A 14,365-nucleotide genomic window follows, 5' to 3' on the forward strand; every position below is an offset into this window, starting at 1 on the left:
TAGATTTTTTTGTTTGTTTCATGAAGTGAGACAGATATTGTGTTGGAGCTTATGCCTCTGCCTGTGAATTTAAGATAGCACTGCATGAGTTGCATTAAGATGTTGTTTGAGTGTGAAAACAATTAGAAACCTCTGAAATCAATAACAACCAAACTCAACCTTCATCCTGGATGCTTTGTTTCTTTGCTTTAAACTAACTACACTCTTGGATTTGGTAAGGATGTGGATATTATCTAAGATGACAGGTGTAAAACTAGAATGATGGAAGTTCAGATGATTCACCATGCCCCTCAAAAAAGCTTACTTGGGATACTGTTGTTTCACCTGTGTTCATCTCTTTTCTTTCTAGAATATGGTATCAAGTTTTCGTGTTTCTGAACTGCAAGTGTTGTTGGGGTTTGCTGGACATAATAAAAGTGGGCGGAAACATGACCTCCTGATGAGGGCACTGCACTTACTGAAGAGTGGCTGCAGCCCGGCAGTTCAGATAAAAATCGGAGAACTCTATAGGCGTCGGTACCCAAGGACGATTGAAGGACTTTCAGACTTATCTGCTATAAAACCTGCAGTTTTCAATTTGGACAGTAGTTCTTCTGTTGAGCCTGACCTTGCTCTTGGTAGCATTCACCCACTCCCTTCTACTTCAGTCACACCTCAGTCTCCTTCTTCATCTGTCAGTTCTGTGCTCCTCCAAGACCCTAAGCCTCACTTTGAGATGCAGCAGCCATCTCCTCCAATTCCACCCGTTCATCCCAATGTTCAACTGAAAAGCCTACCTTTTTATGATGTGCTTGATGTGCTCATAAAACCTACAAGTCTAGGTAAGTGTTTAATAGCTCAGCAGTTTGCTTAGTTCATGAAATGCATTGCTTGTGACAGTACAAAATCAGGACTTAAATTGCTTTTTGCAGCTCGGGAAAAGTGGAAAGTCCCTTCCCTTCTGTTATAAATTGGGACCACAATGGATCATAATCCAATTGAAATTTTATTAATTATAGCAAGTAGAATATGAGCAAAGACAGCGCTGGGCGACACGGGAATCTATGTTCCGCCAACTGCTGCCCCGAACAGTTCTAACAGTCTCTTTTTATCAGTCCTCCAGTTCCGCATTCGTATCGCATGTCCCAGTTGTTGTTAGGGGGTCTTTTTTCTCCATATATGGTCTGTGTGGTATTTCTCAGAACTGTTTTGTATGGTCTTCAACTTCAACTTCAATTCTATAGGGCATTCCATACACCATTTCAAATGCTGATATTCCCACATCTGCTCGGGGTCTAGTTCTGAGAATTAATAGTGCCATGGGTAGGCACTTAATCCATGATAATTTGGTTTCTATCATTAATTTAGTTAGGATATTTTTGATTTCCCCATTCATCCTTTCAACTTTTCCCGAACTCTGTGGATGCCATGGTGTATGGTATTCCCACTTAATACCTAAGATCTCTGTTAGATCTCTAATAATTTTTGACACAAAGTGTGTTCCTCTGTCCGAGTCAATTACTTCAGGTATTCCATATCGAGGTATAATGTTTTCAAGTAACACTTTAGTAACTTGGTTAGCAGTTGCCTTGGAGGTAGGAAAAGCCTCAACATAATGTGTTAAATGATCTACCATTACTAATAAATATTTGTGACGCCCTATCCTGGGTAGTTCAGTAAAATCCACTTGTATGTGTGAGAAAGGTCTGTATGCTGGGGAACGTCCCCCAAGAGGTTTTTGTCTTATGTTATTTCGATTAACCTTTTGACAGGTCTCGCAGGCTGCTGTGACTGTTTTTGCTATGTTATATACGCCTATACAGGCAAACTGTTGATTGAAATGATCAACTAACGCCTGGGTTCCCCAGTGTGTTTTACTGTGTATTTTTGAAAATATTTCGAGTGCTATGCCCTTCGGCAAGACTTCTCTCCCATCTGGCAATATGTACTTACCATCCTGTTCCTTAGCTCCCATTTGTTTTAGTTTTTCCTTTTCTGCAGACTCAAAACTGAAATTTTTAGTAACAGATATTTGTTGCATAGTCAAAATCATACTATAATTACCTGCCACTCGTTTTGCTTCTGTATCAGCTGCATTATTTCCCCTAACTTGATAACTTGTACCTCGCTGATGTCCCTTTATATGTACAACTGCTATTTTATTTGGCATTTTCAATGCCCCCAGAACTCGCCGAATTAATTCCGGATGTATCAGTTCTTTTACCTGTGAGTTAACGAATCCTCTCTCCTCCCATATTTTTCCAAAAGTGTGTACTACTCCAAACGCATAGCGTGAGTCTGTATATATAGTTCCATCTTTTTCCTTCAGTGACACTAATGCTTTCCACAATGCATACAGCTCACAGGCTTGAGCCGACCAGCTGGCACTCAGGGGGCCTGATTCTATTGTCTTAAATTCTCCTTTTTCCAACTTAATAATGGCATATCCGGACAATCGTTTACCTTCCACTATTCGTGATGACCCATCTATAAATAATATTTCTCCACATTGTAATTCTTCTTCCTCTAAGTCTGGCCTAATGCGTGTCTGCTGTTCAATTGTTTGAAAGCAATTGTGCAATAGTTCATTACCTTCTCCTGGATACAAAAATTCAGCGGGGTTAACTGCCCCAATAGTTTTCAAAGATAGTTTAGGGGATTCTACAAGTATTCCCTCATACTTTAATAATTGGCTATCTGTAAGCCATTTTTCTGCTTTTTGTTGTAACACTCCCCTGATGTTATGAGGTGCATATAAGACAACTTCTCCATTAAAGGTAATGCGATTCGTTTCTTCAAGTAATAAGGCAGCAGCCACAATGATTTGTAAACAGCTCGGCCAACCCCTGCTCACAGGATCCAACAGCTTTGATAGGTATGCCACCGGTTTCTTTTGTCCGGCCCATTCCTGAGTTAATACTCCGAATGCCGTACCTTCATGTATGTTAACAAATAAATGGAATGGTTGCTTTAAATCTGGTAAGCTTAAAACCGGTGCTTGGCTTAGTTCCCTTTTGAGACTGGCAAACTGCTCTTGATCTTGCGGGGTCCATTTGGGTATTTTGTCTTTAGACAGCTGTTCATATAAAAATTTAACTTTAAAACTATAGTTCTCTATCCATTGCCTGCAATACCCAAATAGCCCTAATGCCTGCCGAATTTGCCTCTTAGTGACAGGCATCGGTAATTCCAGAATCCCTTTAACGCGCTCTGGATCCAATATCTTCTTGCCATTAAACAAATAATGTCCCAAATATTTCACTTTTTCCTCCACAAATTGTAACTTTTCTTGTGATACCCGTAGTCCCTTTTGTGCAAGAAAGTTTAGGAATCGAATGCTTTCTTTTCTTACGTCCTCCTTATTATTCCCTGCTATGAGCAGATCATCTACATATTGTAACAGTACGTTTCCTGTTTGTACCTGGTATTCTTTTAAGAGCTCTTCCAGGGCTTGTCCAAACAGATTAGGGGACTCCGTGAACCCTTGGGGAAGCACGGTCCATCTCAATTGCTGTCTACGGCCCGTTTCTATGTCCTCCCATTCAAAGGCAAAATAATCACGGCATTCTTCTGCCAGTGGACAGGCCCAAAAAGCATCTTTTAAATCAATTACACTATACCAGGAATTATGGGGTCCTAGCTTGCTTAACAATGTGTATGGGTTTGCTACTACAGGGAACCGGGTAATAGTTCTTTTGTTTATTTCTCTTAAATCATGTATGAGCCGATACTTCCCATTTGGTTTCTTTACAGGCAGAATGGGAGTATTAAAGGGTGACATACAAGGCTTTAAAATTCCTTGTGCCAACAATCGATCGATTTCTGGTTTTAATCCTCTCCGTCCTTCTAGGGATATGGGATATTGTCTCACCCTCACAGGTATGTGGGGTTCGGAAATTTGGATTCTAATTGGTGGGATTTCCAGTCTACTAATTGTATCCGGAGAGTACCAGACATCGGGGTTAATTTGTTTTTGATCATCCACGGTCAAAGGATAAGTAGACACTGTTAGTTCTTGATTTTTTAATTTAATTTCTAATTGCAATTCAACAATTAAATCTCGTCCTAACAGATTAAATTCTGCTTCAGGGACGAGCAAGAGTTCACCCATTCCGAATTTATTTTCAGTTTCGAATACCACATTTTTGATTTTGTTTACTTTAAAGGGTTCTCCTTTTGCCCCAATTACCTGTACCTTTTCAGGGGAAACTTTACATCCCTCAGGTAATTGCTTAATAGTTGATTTCTCAGCCCCAGTGTCTACTAAAAAGGTGAACTCTTGTTTATGGGGACCTATTTTCAATTTTATCAAGGGCTCATGATGGCTCCGGTCCCCTAAGATATAGAGCCCCTGACTTTCCTATTCTGTTTTCAATATTTCCTCATCCCTGATCCTTTCTCTGCAATTCTTCTTTATATGTCCCCTCTTTCCACAATAAAAACAACATCTCTGTTCCTTCTTTATTACTACGTTCCCTTGTTTTGTTTCAGCCGATCTGTGTTCACTAGTCCGCTCTTTGCGATCCTCTCTGACTGCTGCTACCATCATTTTGATTTGTCGCTTACTGCTCTCTTCTTCCCGTCTTACGTAGACTTTCTGAGCTTCCCTCAATAATTCATCCAGCCCTCTATTCTGCCAGTCTTCTAACTTTTCAATCTTCTTTCTGATATCTTCCCATGATTTTGCCACAAACTGAGTCTTAAGGAGCGCTTGCCCTAAAGGGTCGTCTGGGTTTATCCCAGAGTACAGCTGAAGGGCTTTCCTCAGTCGTTCCAGCCACTCAGTAGGGCTTTCATCTTTCTTTTGCATTTCATTAAATGCTTTATTGATATTCTGGCCACGGGGTACTGCTTCTCTAATTCCCTGAATTACTATAGTTCTCAGGTCCTGCATATGAGTTCTATGCACCGGATCCTGATTATCCCAATTAGGTCTTTGAAGTGGCCACTTAATGTCTGCTTGGGGTCCCTGGACATGTTGAGCATCCCACAGTCTCATTCCTGCTCGTCTAATCATATCTCTTTCCTCGGTAGTAAATAATTGACCGAGGATAGATTGCATCTAGTCCCAAGTGTATAGATTTGGTCCCAAAAATTGATCTAATCTTTCTGCTACCCCGAGTGAGTCTTCAATTAAGTTTCCCATCTCGGTTCTTTTAAAGTCTCGTAGTTCAGTCGAATTTAGGGGTACGGAAATATACCCAATTGCAGGTTGAGGTCCTCCCATGGGTATTTCCCTTAGGGGATATATCTGAGCTGCCCCTGTTTGACTTCTAGTTACACGTCTCAGAGGAGGGGGAGACCCCTGTTCCGACTCTGGTGGGGGAGTGGGTGCTCTGGGGACCTCTGGAGGGGCTGTGGGAGCAGGAGGAGGAATGTAAGGAGGGGGGGTCAGAAAGATTTCGTCCAATTCTTCCTTCTTTCTCTTTGGTTTAGTTTTTAGTTCATTCAATGGATAAAGTCTAGCTCCTGGTCTTTCCAGCCAAACTTCCGCATATTGACTCTCCTCCGGGTTAAGGGGTTTTTTATTATTAACCCAGAGGTTTAATTGTTGTCTTACCCAATCTTCTTCTGACCCATAGACTGGCCAAAAGACATTTTTAAAAATCTTCTTCCCTCCCCATATCTTAGTACAATATTCTATCATCTTCTGCTTATCTTTCCCTTGGGTTCCAGGGAAATATCTCCAATTGTCTAAGATATATGCCAGAGGGGTATTCTTAGGTACAGTAGGTACCCTTCCCATGGGAGTCGAAGGCTTGCTGCCCTTCGCCCCCATCTTCTGGAATATCCACAAACACACACTCAGTCACTCCCCTTGTTCCTGGCCCAGTCCCTCGCGGGAGATGGAAAACGCAGTACTTAAGGGTCCACACTCGCTTGGTTCAGTATATCGAACCTCTCATTCGTCATATTCCAGGAAACCCAATCCCGCCCGAACGGCAAACCCGCGAACAATTTCGCAATATACTCACGCGTCCTGCATCTTCGTCCGGACTCCCGTGCACAGAATTTTATGGGATTTTACCAGTTTTTTCCTTTGCTCATTATTCTAGAATTTTGGGTTCGTCGGTAAGGTTGAGGTAGGCTGTTGATCGCGGGGCGCGCCTCCCCGGAGGACCAAAGCCCACCGTTCCTTATCCGAGTCACGGCACCAAGAAATTGTTATAAATTGGGACCACAATGGATCATAATCCAATTGAAATTTTATTAATTATAGCAAGTAGAATATGAGCAAAGACAGCGCTGGGCGACACGGGAATCTATGTTCTGCCAACTGCCGCCCCGAACAGTTCTAACAGTCTCTTTTTATCAGTCCTCCAGTTCCGCATTCGTATCGCATGTCCCAGTTGTTGTTAGGGGGCCTTTTTTCTCCATATATGGTCTGTGTGGTATTTCTCAGAACTGTTTTGTATGGTCTTCAACTTGCTGTGTGGTATTTCTCAGAACTGTTTTGTAGTAATCTTTAGCAAACACCTTGCGGTTTGACATTTTCTTTAAGCAATTGCAATAGCCGATTTCCACATCCTTGCTTTAGCAGTTTTTAACTTGCGTAAGCTGTACCTGCTTGGGCTTCTATAAGCGATTATGGTTATCTTTTCTTTTGTTGTCTAACCTTTGCATTTGGTTTAATATAAGTCTTAATAAACAATACCATAGTCCCTAGTTTCTCACACCTTCTTATGATAGAATCACAGAATTAATTGGATTGGAAGGGATGTTTAAAGGTCATCCGGTCCAACCCCCCTGTGCAGGGAGATCTTCTACTCAATCAGGTTGCTCAGAGCCCTGTCCAGCCTGACCTTGAGTATTTCCAGGCATGGGGCATCTGTCACCTCTCTGGGCAGCCTGTGCCAGTGTTTCACCAACCTCAGCGTAAAGAATATCCTCCTTCTATCCAGTCTGAATCTACCCTCTTTTAGTGTAAAACCATGACCCCTTGTCCTGTTGCTACAGGCCCTGATAGAGCCCCTCCCCATCTTTCCTGTGGGCCCCCCTTTAAGCACTGAAAGGCTGCAATAAGATCTCCCCATGTTAGTGTAGAGACAAACACATAACCATTCCAGGAAGGTTATATGTGGTGCTTTATTTCGAGGCCCCGAGAACCAGGGGTATGCACACCCAAATCAGGTTCAAAGACCATCCCGGCACGTCCGCAATTTAACCCTTAAGTGTTTCACAATCTAATGTATATTCAACAGATTACATCATTTCTTCATGCATATGTATTTGAGGATTGTCTCATCATTTGTGTGGACACCAGCATTTCCTTATCTTCACTTGACTGCCCTTGGTATGCCTCTGGCCTTCACAAACGTAGGCTGTGTTCAGATAAGGTTGTTAGTAAAAGCGTAGGCTCTGCTCGCATAATGTTGTTAGTACATACTTTCTAAGCACTCCCTAATACCATGTACTTGTGAAGGTTATATGTGGTTTGTGAGAAAACTGTTACTGTCTGCAGAGACAGACACAAAGTCTGCACATACTTAACTATAAAGATCAACAAAATTAAATGCTAAACACAATATATATCAAATGCTAAATACAATATACATAACCTATAATTTTAATCTTATTTTAATTGAGCCCTTATTCTTCAGCTAAATTAACGTTTTCCAACACCCAGAGCCTCCTCTTCTCCAGGCTGAACAATCCCAACTCTCTTGGCCTTTCCTCGTAAGTGAGGTGTTCTTATTTCTACCCTTGGATCGAAGTGATGGGCCGAAGTGATTGACCTGGGCCCGGCGAGGGGAGCCGTGCTTACTCCTGCACCTCCCCTCCATTGAACCCGGCGCCACAGACGAGGCCAGCGGTGCTTACTCCTGCACCTCCCCTCCATTGAACCCGGCGCCAGAGACGAGGCCCTCAGGCAATCTCCCGAGTTCCGTCCTTTGGGAGGTCTGCTGCTGCACAACCCCCGCTAGCGCCACAAAACAAACGCGCAAATGGCCATCCTTCAGACAAAAGTGTTTAAGGCAAAGAAAGAAGCAAAGGCGGGCTTTACACACACTTCAGAAGACAATATTCTCTTCTAAAAATATTATGACTAAAGATCTTTCTTTCGAATATTATATAACAGAGTAAATAGTTCAATTGGAAGGTACCTACAAAGATCATTTAACTGCCTGACCACTTCAGGGCTGACCAAAAGTCAGAGTAATAGTCATAGTAATAGTTAAGGGCATTGTCCAAATGCCTCTTAAACACTGATAGGCTTGGGGAATCGACCGCTTCGAGGAAGCCTGTTCCAGGGTTTGACCACCCTCTCAGTAAAGAAATGTGTCCAGATACCTTGTCTAAACCTCCCTGTAGTTACTTTTGGCTGAAAGATTTGGACCTGAAGTCTCTGCCAGGTACAAGTGAGGAATACATCTGTTGGGGCCAGCAGGAAAAGGATTTCGGGGTCACTAATTAATATGTTGCAACAACGTAATGAGAACAAGCTCATTGATTCATTAATTTGCATTTATCTCACTGCAACAGTTCTGCAGGTTCTGACATCTTGCACTGAAGTAGATACTTTGTGCATCGAATATTCAGCGTTGTACTCAGTTTAGTGAAGGTTTCTCAGCCTACTGGTTGTCTTCATACTGTATGTTAAAATGTAGGGTGGACCTTTGTCTTGCAGATAACCTAAAATATCTGTTAGGAGTCAGGCTTTGAGGAAGCTAAAACTTACTTAATTGTTTGGGAATACATTGTTTTCTGTCTTGAAATTCAGACATCCTCTTAAACACTTTCGTTTCTTAACTGATAATAGTCTTCTAAGTTTCGACTTGTACTTCAGTGAGGCACATACTAATGATTGGTTGTCCTCCAGTACCTAAAGAAGCAAATGTTTCTAGATTGATATGGATAGCTTATAGTCCCAGTTAGTAGGCTTGGGTGATTTGGACATGGAACAAACAAGTTTTTTGTGTTTGAGAATTAAGGATTCAGAAACAAAATAGGTCAGAGAGCTAGAAGTACAGTCCACTGTGACTGTTAAAGGGATGAGCGTAGGTATTTTGTGCTTATAAGAGAACACAAGAGCAGGTGTAGGTGTGGGGTTTAGTTTTAACCCACACTCAATTTGGTTACAAAATATTTCCTTGATCTTTTGAACACATGCTGAAGTATTATTTTGGAAATATAAAATTCTGTCTGTGGTCTGTGTGTGTGCACATATATGCACAATATAGTTTTGGGTTGAGTAACTTGGTGCATGTCTCTACTCCACCTGGATTCTCTTTCATGTTTGTGTCTTTTCACGTGTGTGTTCTGAGCATAGAGATCATCTTCTCTGAATGTTACAGTGTACAAGACAGTCTGTGAAGAATGTAGATGTAATTCATATCAGAAAACACAATGTAATGCCTGTTGGTGCACGACCTGCAAATTAGCATTACAGACGATAGGGAAAAAGGCCTGCTGGAATGATTCGGAGCCTGAGTAAGGACCCCCTAGGGAGGCATGGAACAATAGCAGGAGACTGCGGATGGATTAACTTGATAACGACCTGAAAGATACCTCGTGCAGGAAACCGAGTTCAAAGTACAGAAGTGAAGATAAGGAAAATGAAAAGGAGATCGCCACATGGACAATATCGACCTGCAAAATAGTATAAAAGGAACTGAGAACTAGGACTTAAGTGTGCGTTGTTGGTGGAGCGGAGACTCCCCAGCGGAGACTCCCCAGCGCACCCAGCGCTGTTTGCTTCTAATGCTTTCCCATATAAATATAATAAAGCAATCTTTTGCAGAAATTATGATTGATTGAGTATTTATAACAAATTGGGGGCTCGTCCGGGATATCAGCTTGGGTTGCCGGAGACGTTCCTTTGTTCAGGGGGCGCCCCACTAACCGTGGCCTGGCAAAGGAACGATTCTGGTAGATACCTTGCCGATATCAACCCTAAATAGAGGAAAGCTAGAAGCAAAGTTTGAGCTCCCTACGAAATTGCTGCAGCCAAATTTGTACCCATAATTCTTGTGCACGAAGATCCGGACGGGAACGTAGGACTGTAAGTACCGTTCGGTTGGGTGGATAGCCAAAGTGTGCGTGCTTGAGACACAACAGGGTTGTGAAGTGAGTGTGGACCTCTTCTAGGTGCATTTCCAGTCTCCCGCGAGGGACCTGGTCACTGAAGGAGGGAAGTGAGTGAAAAAGGGTGAAAGGAGTCACACTTGGCGGAGATGGGGCAAAGGAAAGGTAAATTCCCTCACCCGGGGAAGGCCCCACAGAGAGGTCCTCAGAAATGGGTAGGGAGCAAGTTAAAGTGAAATTCCCTAGCCCCAGGAAGGGCCCACAGAGAGGTCCTTGGAAACAGATAGGGAGCAAGTTACCAGAAAAACCCTCAGACAGTCCGCTGGGGTTAATGTTCAAACATTGGGATGAATGGCCATCCCGGAAGGAGAAGAGTAAGGAGAAAATGGTCCATTACTGTATGGAAGTTTGGACTAGGGAGGAAATAAGGCCTGACCATTTGTTTTGGCAAATTTTCAGATCTTTTGATGATTGAATTTGTCAGGTTTTGAATCTGTATATGGGAAGGAACCATTCAGCCAGGAGGAAAGTGACTATGCTTTATGGCAAGGGTCCTCAATGAGGATATCATTGTACCCCTTAAGAGAGAAAAAGAAGGACAAACAAGATTGGGAGGTTTTAGTTAATTTACCACCCCCATATGAAACCAAGGGGAAGAGAGGGTGGAACCCCCCCCACTCCAGAAAATGGAGGTCCTACAGCGCCTCCCACAGTCCCCACCCGCTTTGCGAACTAGAAGTAAGACCAGAAGAGAGGAGAAACAACCAAAGGAACATCTCCCCTTACGTGAAGTTCCTCTGGGAGGAAATGTTGGGGGAATAAGATTTGTAGCAGTTCCCCTCAATACAGGAGATGTAAGAACATTTAGAAAAGAAATGGGGCAACTGCTACATGACCCCTTGGGGGTCTCCGAAAAATTAGACCAACTTTTGGGACCAAATACCTATACATGGGATGAAATTCAGTCAATTTTAAGTGTATTGTTTACTATGGAGGAGAGGGAAATGATAAGGCAAGCAGGTATGCGAAATTGGGAAGATGACACCAGCGGGGTCTGCCGGGGGAGCAGAAATGGCTGAATCAAAATCCCAATTGGAATCATCAAAATGTACATGATAGGCAAAACATGTTGAATTTAAGGGAAATGATTATTCAAGGCATTAGGGAGGCAGTTCCCAGGGGACAAAATATAGTTAAGGCCTTTGGGGAACATCAGAGGAGAGATGAATCCCCTGAATGTTATTATTGTGGAAAGAAAGGTCACCTTAAACGAAACTGCAAAAAGAAAATGCAGGACAAGAAAACGTTTCAGGAGGATTAGGGGTGTCAGGGGCTCTACGTCCTGGGGACAACATCATTACCAGAGCCCTTGATAAAATTACGGATAGGTCCCCAGGGGGAAGAAGTCATCTTCCTAGTAGACACCGGAGCTGAGAAATATACCATTCGAAAATTACCGAAAGGATGTCAATTGAGTAAGGAAAATACCTTGGTAGTGGGAGCAAAGGGGGAACCTTTTAAAGTTCCCATCATTAAGAATGTATTGATAGAATCAGATACCAAAATCTGTGTTGCAAACTTATTATTAGTTGAGGAGGCAGACTTTAATTTATTAGGAAGAGGTTTAATTATTTCTTTGGGAGTCAATTTGACAGTTGATAAAAGATCAATAATGGTGAAGTAGTTAAACAAATTACAGCCGAAATACGGAAGTTAGCACACATCCCCGTCCAAACTTGGAAAGGCTGGGACATTGACCTGTTTTCCTGGCTTCCCGGAAGTCCATGGGAAAACAAATCTTATTTTATTTGTTATGTGAATTAGCCACATTGTTGTTTTTGCCATGTGCTATTCCATGTTTTATACGATTGATTCAAAACGTTATAACTCTGAATACCAAACCATGCTGTTGAGAATAAGGATTACATAGTTAATGCAATCCCAAGACAAGTTTAGTGAACTATTAAACAATTTAATAGAAAATAAGAACCTGAGAACAATTAACTGTATAACAATTCGACAAAATCCCAAGCGACGCAATCAAAACAGAAATACACCACCCGTGAGTTCAGAACAGTCTTTTGGTGGTTGTCAGGATGATGGACAACCTGACTAGGGACCAGAAGAGGTGGACAAATATGGCTCCGTCTCTCTCTCCCGTAGCGTGCTGCATGATCGTAAGGCACCCGATGCTCACCTGACGATGACCTTCAATCCTTCAGTTCATCGTGGTCTTTTCTCACAGGGGTGATAACGATAGGAAAAGTCCAACAAGAAACTATGCGCCGCATGGTGATTAACCTTGTCCTTTTTTTTGTTGTTGTTGTTGTTTTTGTTTTTCCTTTTTTTATAAAGCTGTCTCCAGTGCCTGAACTGAAACTTCAGGCCATGCTGGTGGCCTTAGCGGTCTTGGTCTCGGTCTTGGTCTCAGTATTGGCCTCGGACAAGTGGAAGGGGGAGACGGTCTTCTTCTTCTAAGCCAGCCCCTAGTCACACATTCATATATTGTGATGGCAGCCACTAACACGAGCACCTGCATGATATACCCCACCAGCATGGCAACACAAAGGGGTTCATCCCAGATTCCGGTCATTTTTTTCTGGTGGGATGGGTGCTGGTGGCTCGGCCGAAGCTAAGTGCGCAATAAGACCCTTTCACCCCTCCTCACCTCCTAGAACGCATGCGCAAGCCCTGGACACATGCGCTTTAAGTTAAAGAGGCAGGGGTATATTTTTTTTAATTCTAATTTTTTTTTTTTTTTTTTTTTTTTTTGCTGCTTATGTTGACTCTGACCCTCAAAACCCTACCGCATAGACCAACTGATAATATGACAAATTGACCATTGACAGGTTAAAATGGACCAAAGAGGATGAAAAGAGATATCAAGAAGTAAAGATCAGTTGATAAGCGCACCAGTGTTAAATTTGCCAGATTTAAACAAACCCTTTCAGTTATTTATAGATACCAAGGACCATACTGCGTATGGAGTGTTAACTCAGGATTGGGCAGGAAGTAAAAAAAACAGTAGGATATTTTTTAAAATTATTGGATCCCATGAGCCGGGGTTGACCTACATGTTTACAAGCCATTGTGGCTGTGGCTTTATTAGTAGAAGAAGCAAGGAAAACTACATTTGGGGCTTCCCTGGTAGTGTATACATCACACAATGTCAGGGGAGTTTTACAACAGAAAGCCGATAAATGGCTCACTGATAGTAGACTGTTGAAATATGAGGCCATTTTAATACATTCACAGGATTTAGAATTAAAAACGACAAATGCTCAAAATCCAGCTCAATTTTTGTTTGGGGAACCTTTGGGAGAACCACTACATGATTGTGTAGAAATGATACAATTACAAACTAAAATTAGACCTGATTTAGAGGAAGAAGAATTGGAAATTGGAGAGAAACTTTTTGTTGATGGTTCTTCTAGGGTCATAGAAGGGAAACGTAAATCAGGATATGCGATAGTAGATGGAAAAACGGGGAAGGTAATTGAGTCAGGACCACTTAGTGCGACTTGGTCGGCCCAAGCATGTGAATTATATGCACTATTAAGAGCATTAAAGAGGTTACACAATCAAGTAGGAACTATTTTTACAGATTCAAAATACGCTTACGGCATCGTCCATACGTTTGGAAAAATCTGGGAGGAGAGAGGACTTATTAATTCACAGGGAAAGGGACTGGTACACGAAGAACTCATTAGACAAATTTTACAAGCTATCAGAGAACCTGAGGCTATCACAGTTACCCATGTTAAAGGACATCAGCATGGGCTACAGTTTAAAATGAGAGGCAACAACTTAGCCGATGAGGAGACAAAAAGGGCCGCCCTGTTATCAGTGTCAATAAAGGAGAATTTAGTTTTTGAGAATAACGACAATGAATATTGTGGAACCAAAATATATAGTCAGAAAGACATAGAAGAATATAAGAAATTAGGAGTTGAGTGGAAACAAAATAAATGGTTACTGCCGGACAGCAGAGAAATGCTACCTAAAACTTATGCTCGAAGAATAATACATGAATTACACAAAAAAACCCAAACCATTGGGGAACAAAAGCTTTGAGCGAGCAATTTTTAAAATTCTATGGATGTGTTGGCATTTTTGAAATAGCGAAACAAGAAACTCGGGGATGTCTCGTATGCCAAAAAGTAAATAAGAATTATATTAAGAAGATTCCCTTTGGTGGTAGCCTATCAACCTTTTGAAAAGGTACAGGTAGACTTTACTGAATTACCAAAGGTAGGACGGTATAGATATCTTTTAGTGATCGTAGATCAATTAACACACTGGGTTGAAGCCTCCCCTACCGCACGAGCTACAGCCCAAACATCTGTGGCTAAACATCTTT

At 42.0% G+C, this 14,365-nt stretch overlaps 1 protein-coding gene across 2 annotated transcripts in view; it reads left to right on the top strand.

The window, feature by feature from the left end:
* Nucleotides 1-352: 352 nt before the first annotated feature.
* The window catches only part of LOC128850256 (E3 SUMO-protein ligase PIAS2), a 40,798-nt gene continuing 26,785 nt past the window's right edge, over nt 353-14,365 (top strand). For both annotated transcript variants that reach the window (XM_054053258.1, XM_054053259.1), the window contains exon 1: nt 353-821. In XM_054053258.1, coding sequence (XP_053909233.1) covers nt 353-821 — 469 coding nt within the window. The remainder of the gene's footprint in view (nt 822-14,365) is intronic.

Source organism: Cuculus canorus, chromosome W (assembly GCF_017976375.1).
Source record: "Cuculus canorus isolate bCucCan1 chromosome W, bCucCan1.pri, whole genome shotgun sequence".
NCBI lineage: Eukaryota > Metazoa > Chordata > Aves > Cuculiformes > Cuculidae > Cuculus > Cuculus canorus.